The sequence below is a fragment of the Periplaneta americana genome, chromosome 1 (genome assembly GCF_040183065.1).
Source record: "Periplaneta americana isolate PAMFEO1 chromosome 1, P.americana_PAMFEO1_priV1, whole genome shotgun sequence".
Taxonomy (NCBI): Eukaryota; Metazoa; Arthropoda; class Insecta; order Blattodea; family Blattidae; genus Periplaneta; species Periplaneta americana.
The window spans coordinates 66,983,913-66,997,662 of record NC_091117.1 but is presented as its reverse complement, the minus strand read 5'-3'; the positions used below and the strand labels follow the sequence as shown (position 1 = coordinate 66,997,662).

At 34.9% G+C, this 13,750-nt stretch overlaps 1 protein-coding gene across 2 annotated transcripts in view; it reads right to left on the bottom strand.

Annotated features, from left to right (window-relative positions):
- Positions 1–10,288, bottom strand: part of Dd (CTD nuclear envelope phosphatase 1-like protein dullard) — a 51,019-nt gene extending 40,731 nt beyond the window's left edge. The window contains exon 1 of one of the 2 annotated variants that reach the window (XM_069821635.1): positions 10,032–10,288. In XM_069821635.1, coding sequence (XP_069677736.1) covers positions 10,032–10,121 — 90 coding nt within the window. In that variant the 5' untranslated portion in view covers positions 10,122–10,288. Of the gene's footprint in view, positions 1–10,022 lie in introns of both variants that reach the window. The other variant, XM_069821626.1, reaches the window with a different exon arrangement.
- Between the last annotated feature and the right edge of the window lie 3,462 nt (positions 10,289–13,750).

Sequence of the window (13,750 nt, the reverse complement as noted above, 5' to 3'; positions counted from 1 at the left end):
ATTTTAGTATCGAATATACAAAGAAAAAATTAAGAAGTCGATACTATGGGTAAAACTGTATAGAAGAAAACTAAAATAAAACAACTTCACAATCTGTAAATCTCCAAACCCAAATCCAAGAAACTAAACATTAAAAATTGCACCAATGCTGAAGTGTTAATCTATATATCTATAAATTGGTCAATCACTATTTAAAATACATAAATGCTTAACATTATAAACTATGCCATCATTCATGTGATTGGTTAATATTTTGCAAGTCCTGTTACACGTAACTCAACACAATGACTTGCCGTCATTAATTTCCCTTTTATTGCTTTTGCTTTTCAAATACAATAATCTACACATCAACCTTAATTAAGAAGACAATAACTATATATGCAACATACGTAATTTCCTAGAAAATACTTCAAAAGTTAGGTAAATATATGTACCTGTATGAATTATTATGAAAAAGCAAAGTGAATCAAAATGATTTTATACACAAGGTGGTTTATAACTAACGTGCATAATTTAATTTGACTACTATGGTGATAATTGCTTTAACAGTTGCAGTTATCAAACTTCGTTATTATTATTATTATTATTATTATTATTATTATTATTATTATTATTATTAAATCATTATATAAAGGATCAGTTTCGAAAATAAAAATTAGAAATCAGAATACAGAGGGCTTCGAAGTAACAAAGAGATTAAGGCAAGGCTGCAACTTATCTCCCAACGCTATTTAAAATAGTCTTTATCTTGAAAGAGTATTAAGGGACTGGAGAAGGAAATGCCAACAAATGGGTATATCAGTTCAAAACACACACATATTCTCAATGAATTTTGCAGACGACCAAGTATTATTAGCTCAAGATTACCATGATATGGAATACATAAATATAGGGAAAACTAAATATTTATGTATAGGAGAAGAAAATGAAAATTTGAAGTTTGATAATGTAGAAGAATTAAAACGATCTATTGAATGCACTTATTTAGGTACAAAGATAGACCATTCAGGAGATAATACAGTGGAAATTAAAAACAAAATTACACAAACGAAACAAGCAACAAATGTTCTAAATTCTATTTGGTGGAGCAAAAATATTACAAAATATAGAAAATTACAAATATATAAAACCAGAGTCCAAAGTATCCTAACATAAGGGCCTGGAGCTGAAGTTTGGCAAATTTCAACTAGGGAAACAAAAAGAATTTTACGTACAGAATTGGACGAATAAAATAAATTATGGAAGTGCAAGACGAGCCAGATATTATAGATATAATAGAAAGGAAAAGGTTACAATGGTATGATCATATCGAAAGAATGCCAGAACAATGATTAGGTACCAAAAATAATTATGAAATGGATCCCACCAGAAAGAAGGAAAAACAAACGACCAAAGAAGACTTAGATGGAGGGTGTACTAGCAGCTATGAATCCTCGAGAATTAGAGCCAGGCCAATGAATGAACAAAGAAGAGTGGTGTTTGGTTTCTGGAAGACGGCAACAGCTGTTATGACACTGGAATGATTGATTGATTATTATTACTATTATTATTATTAGATTGTATACCTGTGGAGGTGGGATATGACTGTAGAGAATGGATTAATCTTGCTCAGGATAGGGACCAATGACGGGCTTAAGTGAGGGCAGCAACGAACCTCTGGGTTCCTTGAAAGCAATAAGTAAATATATATTCCTATGAACTGTGCTTCATCTCTTCAGTAATAAGCAACAGCCAGACTCCTACTAATTCTGTTTAAGGTAGGGTAACCAGGCATCCACTTTCTTACCCCTCATCCTCTTTTATTCATATGAATCTTCGAAATGTTGTGAAAAAAAAATGTAAATCCACTATGATTTTAATATTTCCAAACTGTGTGTTAAAATAAAGAATACGAAGAAATGAATACAAAAATTATCAACCCTTGCAAAGCTTACAAGCTGGTGAAGATACTATTGCAAAGAAATACTAGAATGTAAGATAGCAAATGGTTCAGTGTTGCCAACCATACGGTTTGAACTGTACATTTATGGTTTTATGCCCTATTAGTACGGTGTACAGTTCAAACATTAAATCGTACACATTAAATACGGTCCTGCGAAATTATCAATTAGTAAAAGAATAATTTTTGCAATTACTGTTCAATTTACAAATATTTGTTCCAGTCTGGACATCCCTCACCCCGTGAACATCCTTTCTTCTAGTCTCACAAGTCTGAGTTATTGACTTTGTATCAATGTTACTGGTTACAAGGCATTTAATCATAAGTTTCTTATCTGTAACAATGGTTTTCTTTCTTGTGTGTTTTCATGAACATTTAAATTATTCATTTCGTCTATCTGAAAGTAAATATTTATTTACTGTAATGGCGGGTACATTGTACAGTGGCATTGACCCAAAGAGCAAATCAAAAAGAAACAAAAAAAAAAGAGCACTGAAAACAATATACAATATTAACTACACTAGATACAATAAAAGTGGTAATTGGAACAATTGAGGACCGTTTTTGCAAAACTTGCTAACTGAAAAAACTAAATTTTACAAGAGAGACAAAACACTACAGTAAGCAAGTTATGCTGTATCTCTCACTTATAGCAGAAAGCAAGTTTTGAAAAACGATCACACTTTGACATATTACAATGAAGAGAAATAACCCAATTTTACTAAGATGCTTTGAACATCATGTAGAGGCATACCTTATGTTAACGAATCCATCAAAATCTCAATTTTGAAAATTTTGCAGTTAGCAAGTTTCGCAAAAACGGTCCTCAATTGGAAATATGAGCTCGTTATTGGCCCATGAGCATTCTCGCTCTCCAATACTAGTCGTAAAGTAAACAAAATGGCTGTAAATGTTGATTCTGACCTAGCAAAGGCAGGGAGGCTCATCAGGCTGAAGTCATTCCAATTTTCAAGATATAATAATTAAAAATTATATTAGATGTAAACCATGAAGAAACAATTCAACATTGGAATTGCGAGTGCGACACTGGAAGAAAAATATTATTTGACTGTTTCTACCGACAATGACCAATACATGGAATAACAAATCCTTTATATTTCTGCTAACAGGCTGTTTTAAATTAACCGATAATTTTCAAAGCAATTATGAAGCTACCATCTTCAACATATTAACTAAATTTATTCATGATTGACATCTCATTCACTCTGCAATGGAGGAGAATGTATTTGGTTTCATAACGACTTTTGATGAGTCTAAACTGATTTCTAATTTCAAAGTATTAAACAATTTTATTATACAGTATATATACTTTTTAAGTATGTTGCATGTAAGTTACAGGCAAATTTTTAAAATGCTGTTTCCAAAATTTGCCCTCCTCCCATCTTAAATTCCTGGCTATATCACTAATTCTAACTAATAATTTATAGGCGTCACTTTTGTATTATGCATTGATGTTTCTATTATTATGTATATCCTACAGTGCTGTAGCAAATTTGATATGAATTAGCACTGTATGGTTTTGTGATAAAATATACAGTTTATTTTCCATTTCAGTGCAGCTTTTTGGCTTTCGAAGATTGGCAATACTGAAATGGCCTGTCACAGATCAAACCCTCGGATATTAATGTGAGACATGACAATCTGTGTTCCATCTCTTTAAAGAAGACAATGTACCATGCAGTTCTGCTGGCATCCAATAAGACTGGCAAGCAATGCAAGTAGAGTGCATTACAATTCTCATTTCTGGCAACAGTCACCTACTTGGTTTTGCAACTAGCATAGAAAGCTTCATATATCTGTGTATGCATAAAGTTTGGCACAGATGCTGTATGCAGCACTTACATTTTAGTACAAAAAAGCCATAAGTACACGTATTACCTAAGCCACATTTAATCAAAGGTTCTGATGCCATAAATATAATACCACCTACTGTTGTCACGCCAGGAGAAGGCGGCTGAGGTACTTAGACGGGGCGGAGGGGAAACAGTCGCGCATGCGCACCGCGCTGTTCACTGCAATATTCCTGTTTCACAAACATCTACTGCACGTGTCTATGAATCTTTGCGACTTTGTGAAAATAATTGTGGGGTTTTTACTGTAGTGTTTTATTAGTTTCAGCAAGACAATTGTTTTCAGTATACCACAAATCTTGTATTGCTTTAGTTATCCTTTGCTTTTCGTGTTAATAGTGTTGATAAAAATATTGTTAATAGAATTTATGTTATTGTATACTGTTATTATTTAGGTTTATAGCAGTTTTTTGTTTATTGTAAATATGTCGACAAAGAGGAAACAAGGATTGACACTCTATAGCGAAGAAAGGAATATTATTAGAAGTGCAAAATAATTCTGTGATGAAGAAAAAGAACAACAGTGCCTTTGCATTTCTCTTACGAAACCTACAGCAAAGGTAGAAAAGTACTCTAATCTATCCACAAGAACAATACAGCGTATAAGGAATGAAATGAAAGACTGCACAGAAGAAAGTGCCTTGTCAACACCTGAGGGAGAAAAAAAATGTAAACGTCCAGACTACCGAAATGCAAATGTAGATGACTTCGACGGGAGATTGACAAAAAAGATATAATTGAGAATTTTTATTTGAAAAAGAAAGAGGGCCACCGGCGTAACTCAGGAGGTAGCGCATTTGCCTGCTGATCTGCAGTTGTGCTCGGGAGTGAGTTCGATTCCCGTTTGCGCTGACTACCTGGTTGGGTTTTCTCCGAGGTTTTCCCAAGCGGAAGGCGAATGTCAGGTAATCTATGGCGAATCCTTGGTTTCATTTCGCCAGATACCATCTCGCCATCATCAATTCAATCGACACTGAAGAAGCTAGTACTTATTACAGTGTCGTTAATTAACGAGTAAAAAAATAGTACCAAGCTGCAACAAATGTCTACCCTTTTACAAGAGAAAATTGATTTGAAATGAAAGACAACATTGAGACGAATACTGAAGAAGAAGGATTTCAGGTGGAAGGAGTGTGCAGCAAAAAAAAATTGAGGAAAACACTGTAAATTAGAATACGTGAAGATATCTACAGCAAATAAGAAAGCTTAGGAAAGTGGAAAAACCGATTTTGTATCTGGACGAAATGCGGCTAATAGATAGGCCTACCAATTTAACGTTTCTGAAGTTCTGGCAAGATAAAAATGTTACGGGAGTTTTGACTACCGCAAATGTGTCCAGAACACTCATTGTTGTTCATCAGGATGGGGGCGGTGGGGCTAATGGCTTTGTTGAGAGATTCGAGTTAATATACACGGCTGGAACATAAACAGACGATTATCATGGACAGATCATACTCCAGAAATTTTGAAAAATGTGATAATGATAGTCATAGCGACAACACCGAAGATGCGGCATCTTTTATGTCTGACTCCGTTCCCATGTAGCCAAGTAAGTGGACGAAGTTTTCAGGTCAGAGTGTAGTGTAAAGTTCCCCCGTCCCGCCTATCTACTCCCCGCGCCAACTCGTAGCGCGAAGACAGTACTTCTAAGAGATTATTAAGTTAGATCAGTGGTTCCCAAGGTTTCCAAAGTGACCCCTGCGGTCGGGCGGGGGGGGGGGGTCGTGTAAAGAGCCGAAGGGATCGCGAGATTATTTAAAAAATGAAATAAAAAAACGCATTATGAACATACATTTATTTTGTATTTATAAATATATACATTAACAAGGTTTAATACAAAAATTTAAAAAATTTCAGTAGGCCTAGCCTATAAAGTAAAAAATAATTAATGTGATAAATGTGTCTATCTCAAATCTGGACTAAATATTCCATACACTCACAGTACTATCATTTTCAAGTTTAAGGAGATTTGTCGCTTTTGTTTTGATGAACTGCAAATAGATGAAAAACATAAGGTTATAAATGTTATAAAAAAAATGTAAGATCTTCTTATGCAAACTCGAGGTATTTTTATACAAAACTTTTATCTATTCTGTGCGAAAAGGGTCTACTGTCGTAATTATTTTGAGTTTCTTCCCGAAAATACAAAAAAAGCTGTTGTTTAAAATCATACTTTGGCGGTAACCACTGTTTTGAGTAAAATTGTAGTCGTTTACAATTTTACACAGACTAATATTTTTAAAATAGTGTCAAAGACTAGTACAGTAGTGAAGAGCTGCCCAAAAGTGGGTTGCACATTCAGAAAGTTTGGAAACCACTGGGTTAGATCTGTATGTACAATATATATTGGGGTTTCAATGTCTTTGACATCTTCCGATTGCTCTTCTCCATTCTTCTCTATTGCGTCATAGATCATCTTCCAAATTCTTTGTTGCCATAATTGCTGTTATCCCATCTCACCAGGTAGTTCTTGATTTTCTCCTCTTCCTTCTTGTATCCACTCGAATACATTTTTGGGAAGTCTTTCTCCATTCATCCTTTGCACATGCTCATACCATCTCAACTGATTTGTTAAGATGTCATCCAAAAATTGTGAGTTTGATTGGCATTTTTTGCCTAATAACTTCTTTTTTAATTTTTTCTCTTCTTGAGGTTTTGATAGCTCGATCCCAGAAATCCATTTCTGTTGCCAATAATTTAGCTTTATTTGTTTCCTTCACTGGCCAAATTTCTGCTCCATAAATGTAATAGTTTTAACAACTGTGTTATAATTTTTTTTTATTTTGTTAAAGGCTGTTTTATATTCTTTACATAGCAAATTTAACTTTATTATTCCTATGTTCAATCTTTCCATCATAATTACTATTTTCATTTATTTTTACTCCTTAGTATTCTATTTCGTCGTAATCTCATAATTATTTGTTCTTCAATTTTTAAATTTTGTATTTTTGTGTCTCCAATTATTTATTAGAATTTACTGTTACTCCCATACTAGTGCATTCGATAAGTAATGACAACATAGTTACTGTTTCACATTAAATTTATTTAGGTTACTTTTGACATTACATACTTCAAATATAGTCTCCTGCCATGTCAACAACAGACTACCAAATTCTTGGAAGGTGGCGGACTCCAGCTGCAGCAGCATTTCTGGATATCTCTCACTGATCAATCTAAAGCTCTTCGTCGGAATTCAACTCTCGATTGAAAGTGAATGTCTCGCTTTCACCCAACTTACAATAGTTCACTGTGATAAGACTTCTCTCCCACAGGATGTTTTTCTCTTGCAACTTGGATTTTTATGAAGTACCTATAGGCTGTATTGTTTACTACATATCAGAAACAGCCACTGTAGCCTATTTACAAAATATAGCTACTTCGAGACTTTCAATAATGCCAATTTTTTAAACAATCGCTGCTCTATTACGTAGTACAAGATTTCAATGGTCACTGCTAGGACCACTGATTTACAGCATTCTTGCCATTGCTTATCGAATGCCCTAATATTATATTCTATTAATTTCCTGACCATATACTTCATATCTTCCTGTTCCAAAATACATTCTCAGAAATAATAATAATAATAATAATAATAATAATAATAATAATAATAATAATAATAATAATAATAAACCATGGTTGAGCTGTTTGGACTTTTTCCATTGCTAATTTTCAAAAATTGTAGCACAACGTTTCGAAGAGTGGATCTCTCTTTGTCGTCAGGTGAAAACCTACCGTGGGGATTGTTACAAACAACTAGCCTGTCTGAAAGTTATTATTTACAAAACAGTTATATTACCGGTTGTTCTATATGGTTGTGAAACTTGAACTCTCACTTTGAGAGAGGAACAGAGATTAAGAGTGTTTGAGAATAAGGTTCTTTGGAAAATATTTGGGACTAAAAGGAATGAAGTTACAGGAGAATGGAGAAAGTTACACAACGTAGAACTGCACGCATTGTATTCTTCACCTGACATAATTAGGAACATTAAATCCAGATGTTTGAGGTGGGCAGGGCATGTAGTACTTATGGGCGAATCCAGAAATTCATATAGATTGTTAGTTGGGAGGCCGGAGGAAAAAAGACCTTTGGGGAGGCCGAAATGTAGATGGGAGGATAATATTAAAATGGATTTGAGGGAGGTGGGATATGATGATAGAGACTTGATTCATCTTGCACAGGATAGGGACTGATTGCGAGCTTATGTGAGGGCAGCAATGAACCTGCGGGTTCCTTAAAAGCAATTTGTAAGTAAGTATCAACTACGAGGTTATTTAGCGTCGATAAGATTAGTGATAGTGAGATGATATTTGGCGAGATGAGGCCGAGGATTCGCCATAGATTACCTGACATTTGCCAAGCCGGAATCGAACCTGCGCCCAAACGCAACTGTGAATCAGTAGGCAAGCACCTTAGCCGACAGAGCTACGCCAGTGGCTTAACTTAACTTAACCTATAAAAGTACCGCAACTACAATGTGCCAGCGTGGGCAGTTTAGAAGTCCTGAAACATTGCTCGGCCAATCAGCGATCCGAGGCCCATGCAATTGCTGGCATTACCCTTCATGAAATCGCGCTGATCTTCCTATCTGCTGTCAGTTGTGAGTAAGATGTCATCAGAGTAGACAGTTTTGTTGTGCAGTCGTGAATGAGATTTCATTAGAGAGTACAGTAGTGTTGTGCAAAATGGTGAAATATTCACTGTGTCCTGGTATATTCATCTTGAAGAAATACATCACGTGCAGAAAGTTGTGTGGCAGAATAAGACAACCATTTAGACGTAAATTTCTTGGAAGTTCCAACACGAACAGCAATATCAAAGTTAGTAGGTAAGTTTAATAAAGCAGGTTCTGCAACTAACTGGGAAAGAAAACGAAGATGTCATGGGCTGCCATGAAATAATAGTGAATATCTCACCATTGCACAACACTACTGTACTCTCTAATGAAATCACACTCACGACTGCAGAACAAAACTGTCCTATTCCGATGAAATCTTACTTACCAGTTCGATTGACTGTAGGGAGGAAGAGTGTCATGCCGTCATGGAGTCTCTTGTTCGAGTTTGTAATACTAGATGGCATGTATTGTTAGTTGTTGACAATGAAAGAAGTAGCACAAATGACAGATAGCTAAAAGAAACCGTGAATCTAATCCTTTAATTAGTAATGAATTTCCTTCTATCGGAAACGAAAAACAAATAGCTAAATCAGTGGACTGTGTTCTAATGGTAGAGATTTGAATGTAATATAAGCCTATTGTTAAGCAAAATTATTTCACAAAGAAGTTTCTCCAAAATGTTTTCTTAAAATAAAGAAAACCAAGAAAAAGTATTAAATAATTACATTGTAACGTTTGAAGTACGATCCTGTTCACTTATTGTAACAGCTTGTCAACTATAAATGACCGTAGACTGGCATGAGAACACTCCTATGTTTAGAATATTTCTCAACCACATTATGTAATACTTTCCTTGTCACTTTGGTCTCGCAATGATTTAGGAAGTTTCTTAAAAATAAAAATTTATAATTGCTATTTCTTGCCAAATCTCGAATGACACCGAATTCATTTAGGCCTAAATCACAGTGACCATGAAAGGTAGCTCACTTCTATCTCACAATATAGATAGGCCTACGGAACACTATTACCTTAACATGAAATGATATTAAAATTTATACAACATTTATCTTACAACTCCTACAGAGCTTGGGTAAATGTTGCCAGAAATTCTACCATTTCCTGGCACTAAGCCATTACGCAGGTGGTATAAGTCAGAATCCTACAACTACTTTTACATTGTTGACAATATAAAATATTAATGAAATATAACTGTTACAACTGTTGAAATAACATATTAAGTCCACCAGATTGTGTAATTACCTATAGGCTACATGCCACCGACAATACTCGTGACTACTTTCATCTATAATCGTTGTGACAATTTTTCATAGTAGGCAAATAGGCCTATATAACATGTCTCCAAAATTCACATTTCAAATGACAACTACCTCTTTCCAAATCACAGACGACAATCTGTACTAATGTGTGATTCGAAGTTTATCAACACTCTCCTCTGAAGTTAGCCTGTATTAACTATTTGCTTCACTTTGGTTTGCTACATTGTGGTCTCACGTAACTCAATTAATCATTATTTAAATGCTTAATACAGCAATTTTTGCTGCATGCTAACTAAACTTTAATTAAATTACTTACTGCTCTAACCTGCTTCTTCAACAAGAAACACACACAAGTCCAGACTCTTGATGCCAGTAATAAGAACGCACGAAGGCCCATTTGCAATTGCTTCAGCATTGGTAAAGTCTTTAATGAACGTCCTTTTAAAGAATATAAAAAAGAATTCTAATAGAATGTGAAGTTCCTAAGGAAAATGTGAAAAAGCATCACATTTCTAAAAGCACCAAAATACACTACAAGCCGCCATGATCGACCCATTTCCTACACGCACACTCTATGCGCATGTCAAAACTACATTAATAAACATTCCGACAGAGGGCAACGTCTCCCAATCACAACACAACTGCCCGGTACGAACCGGCAAGAATGATTTGTTTGCGATGCGTAATGTATTAAAATAGTAAATACATTGACAAAAATGTCTTTATTACATAATAAGTATAAGATAGCAAGAAATACTTCACACTCACTCTAACATATTATATATTTTAAGAACATTATCACATGCTTTCATATGGACAAATTACGTTCTCATTGTTGGTTGCACTGTAACACCACATGACTGTCATCTTTGCTAATGACACGTTAGAATCAAGGATTGCTATTTCAAAATTAGTTCAAGGAAAGCATTTTACCATATGCCATCTATACACTCTTAAATGTACTTTGTGATCTCTTGTGATGTACAGTACATTTGTTATGTACTATTTTATTTGTAATGTTTACGATTGTCGTTTAAAGACATCAGAATCTATTACAATTGATGTAATGTTACTATTGAGGAATTTCGGTTAAATATAGGCCTACCCGGCTTTTGCAAATTTGGTATCGGTACCGGTACCAGTACTGCTACTATAACGTCTATATCTCATCCGTAATTTCAGTCATCCTGTTGTGATGTTCTGAAACGGTACCAAATTTGGCTAAACTAGCTCTGAGGTAGTTTCCTTCGTACTCCGCTTATACACCTTGCATATACGAATATGTAACTAATCAGCGATGTATGCAATGAAGGGGGAAAGTAACTGGCCACCCTACCTCATTGTCTCCTGGCCTAGTTGTCTCATGAGTGATTATTGGTATCACTTAAGAGGTTCAGACCTGTCTTCAAACAAGTCACTGAACAACAATATACGAATCTGTAACAGGTTAGGTTTGGTTAGTTTAGGCTTTTATTATGCCTTGCATATATGATCAACTGTATCTCCACACACACAAAAAAAAAAAACCTTATAAATGAAACGATTTTCACTTCCGAAATCACTGGAACTACCTCAGCTCTAGTTTCGCCCTAAATGTAAACTTCTCGGTTCTTATTAGGCTAATAGCTTCTGCTGCATTGTTTCTGGAAAATCTCTGCACATTGTGTTGACGCATACGGCTGTCATCAGTATTACCATTTCGAACCTATTGTATGAATGAGAAATGCTTATAACAGCCAAAAACAGTCTACTCCAGAAAGCTGAGATGGCACAATCTAGATCCTTCAGAATTAACTTATAACTGGAGCTGTTAAAAGCACACTTAGAATAGCCACGCAAACCTTAACAGAAAACTTAATGCTAAAAACTGAGTATCTCACAAAAGCAACGATTTTATCAGAAAAAATCAAAACCAATATCCATAACCACACGTGGTTCCAGACACAACTACCTGTAATAAAACTGAAAACACAAAAAACCTTCAAAAATCAACTGACTGAATATGATACTGGGAAAATTTCACAAATAAACACAAAATACACAAACATTTTATCATATCCAATCGAATTTCAAGACATTAACATTCAACTATACCTCCAGGAACCAGTCTCAAATCAAGTGAACCACCAGAAGTGGTGAAGGGAACAAGCATAGCAACTGTAGAAGAAAGATATCCAACTGATGCATGGTATAGGATATATATTGATGGTTCATCTACAAACAACAAGGAGGCAGGCTTTGGAATATTTAGCACAGAATTTGGGAAAATATGCAAACAATTTCGATGGAGATGGATAGCAAGAAAAACAGCTCTATTTAATATTTTATACAAGCCACATATGAAGAAAAACATTGTAATTCTATCACACTCAAAACAGCATTAGAGAGTGTATGACTTGAGGCTTTCCCGGCGTTTGATGTAGAATAACTCTTCTTGGGTTCTCAGCCAGGTGAGTTGGAGATTAGCTTCCAAGCTTTCAACGGCTAGCTCTGCCATCTTCTTCAGGGGATTAGCTTCCAAGCTTTCGATGGCTAGCTCTGCCATCTTCTTCAGGGACGTCCCTGAAGAAGATGGCAGAGCTAGCCGTCGAAAGCTTGGAAGCTAATCTCCAACTCACCTGGCTGAGAACCCGAGAAGAGTTATTCAGCATTAGAGAGCATATTCAATAACAACAAAACATCAGAAAACCTATAAGATGTAAGAAAACTGTATAAAAACATCAAATCAAGAAATAAGGAAATTGTCTTCCAATAGATACCATCACATGTCAGTCTGCTTGGCAGTGAAGAAGCCCTGGACGTCCCTGAAGAAGATGGCAGAGCTAGCCGTCGAAAGCTTGGAAGCTAATCTCCAACTCACCTGGCTGAGAACCCGAGAAGAGTTATTCAGCATTAGAGAGCATATTCAATAACAACAAAACATCAGAAAACCTATAAGATGTAAGAAAACTGTATAAAAACATCAAATCAAGAAATAAGGAAATTGTCTTCCAATAGATACCATCACATGTCAGTCTGCTTGGCAATGAAGAAGCCAATAAATTAGCTAAAAAACCACCCAAATTAAAGTAAAGCCTGCCTTTAGCATAGAAATCCCAACGAAATGCAGATTAATAAAGGACCATTATAGAAGATAGAAAATAAACAACACTGAAGAACTAAAATCATATTATATGAAAAAGTCAATGAAGAAAGACACTTTTTTAAAGTAATAACAAATAAATTTATTTATTTATTTAATCTGACAGGATTAAGGCCATAAGGCCTTCTCTTCCATCCTACCAGATAGCACATTTTAACAAAACCTCGAAGACAAGCAGTAGCACATTTCCGATTGTTTACAGCACATGATTGTTTCATTGAACTTCTCAACAGATTGAACTTAAAAAAGATAACTGCCCAATATGTAACAAAAATGAAATTTTGAACAAACAGCATTTTCTCCTCTGTGACAAACTGGATTACGATAATAGGAAGAACAACAACATTGAAGCACTTTATTGAGAAGTTAGAGAAAGAATGATGCAAATCAACTTTTAATTGCCATTCGAGAAAAGCAACATAAGTATTTAGCACTTTCATGATTGGGACTGAATACTTTCAGATTAAGGTGAACATAATTACATCAAATAAAAGTGGGTCACCTTTCATTACCACCCCCTTAAAAAGTCTAGCATAAGTTTTAGTGCACATGAACAGTAGAGCCTATTACAGAAATTATTAACAATTATTTTACAATAAAACACTAATATGAAATGAAAATGAACAATGAATATATGTGCAAGAAATTGTGGTAAAACATAGCCCATGTCAGCATATCATGAAAGGGATTTACTTAGGTTCACTAGTACAGTCATATTTATTTTTAAGGTATACATCGACTCTAGAAATGTCAGATTTCTTCAAAATTCTGGTAAATAAGTTTTTTGCCTCATCTGGAAGCTCATTTCTTCTAGTTTTCAAAAATATATAACTTGTACCCATTATTCAATAGTTTCATAATTGAATCGCCCCATGCAGAAAGGGCTTCAGTAACAAATTATT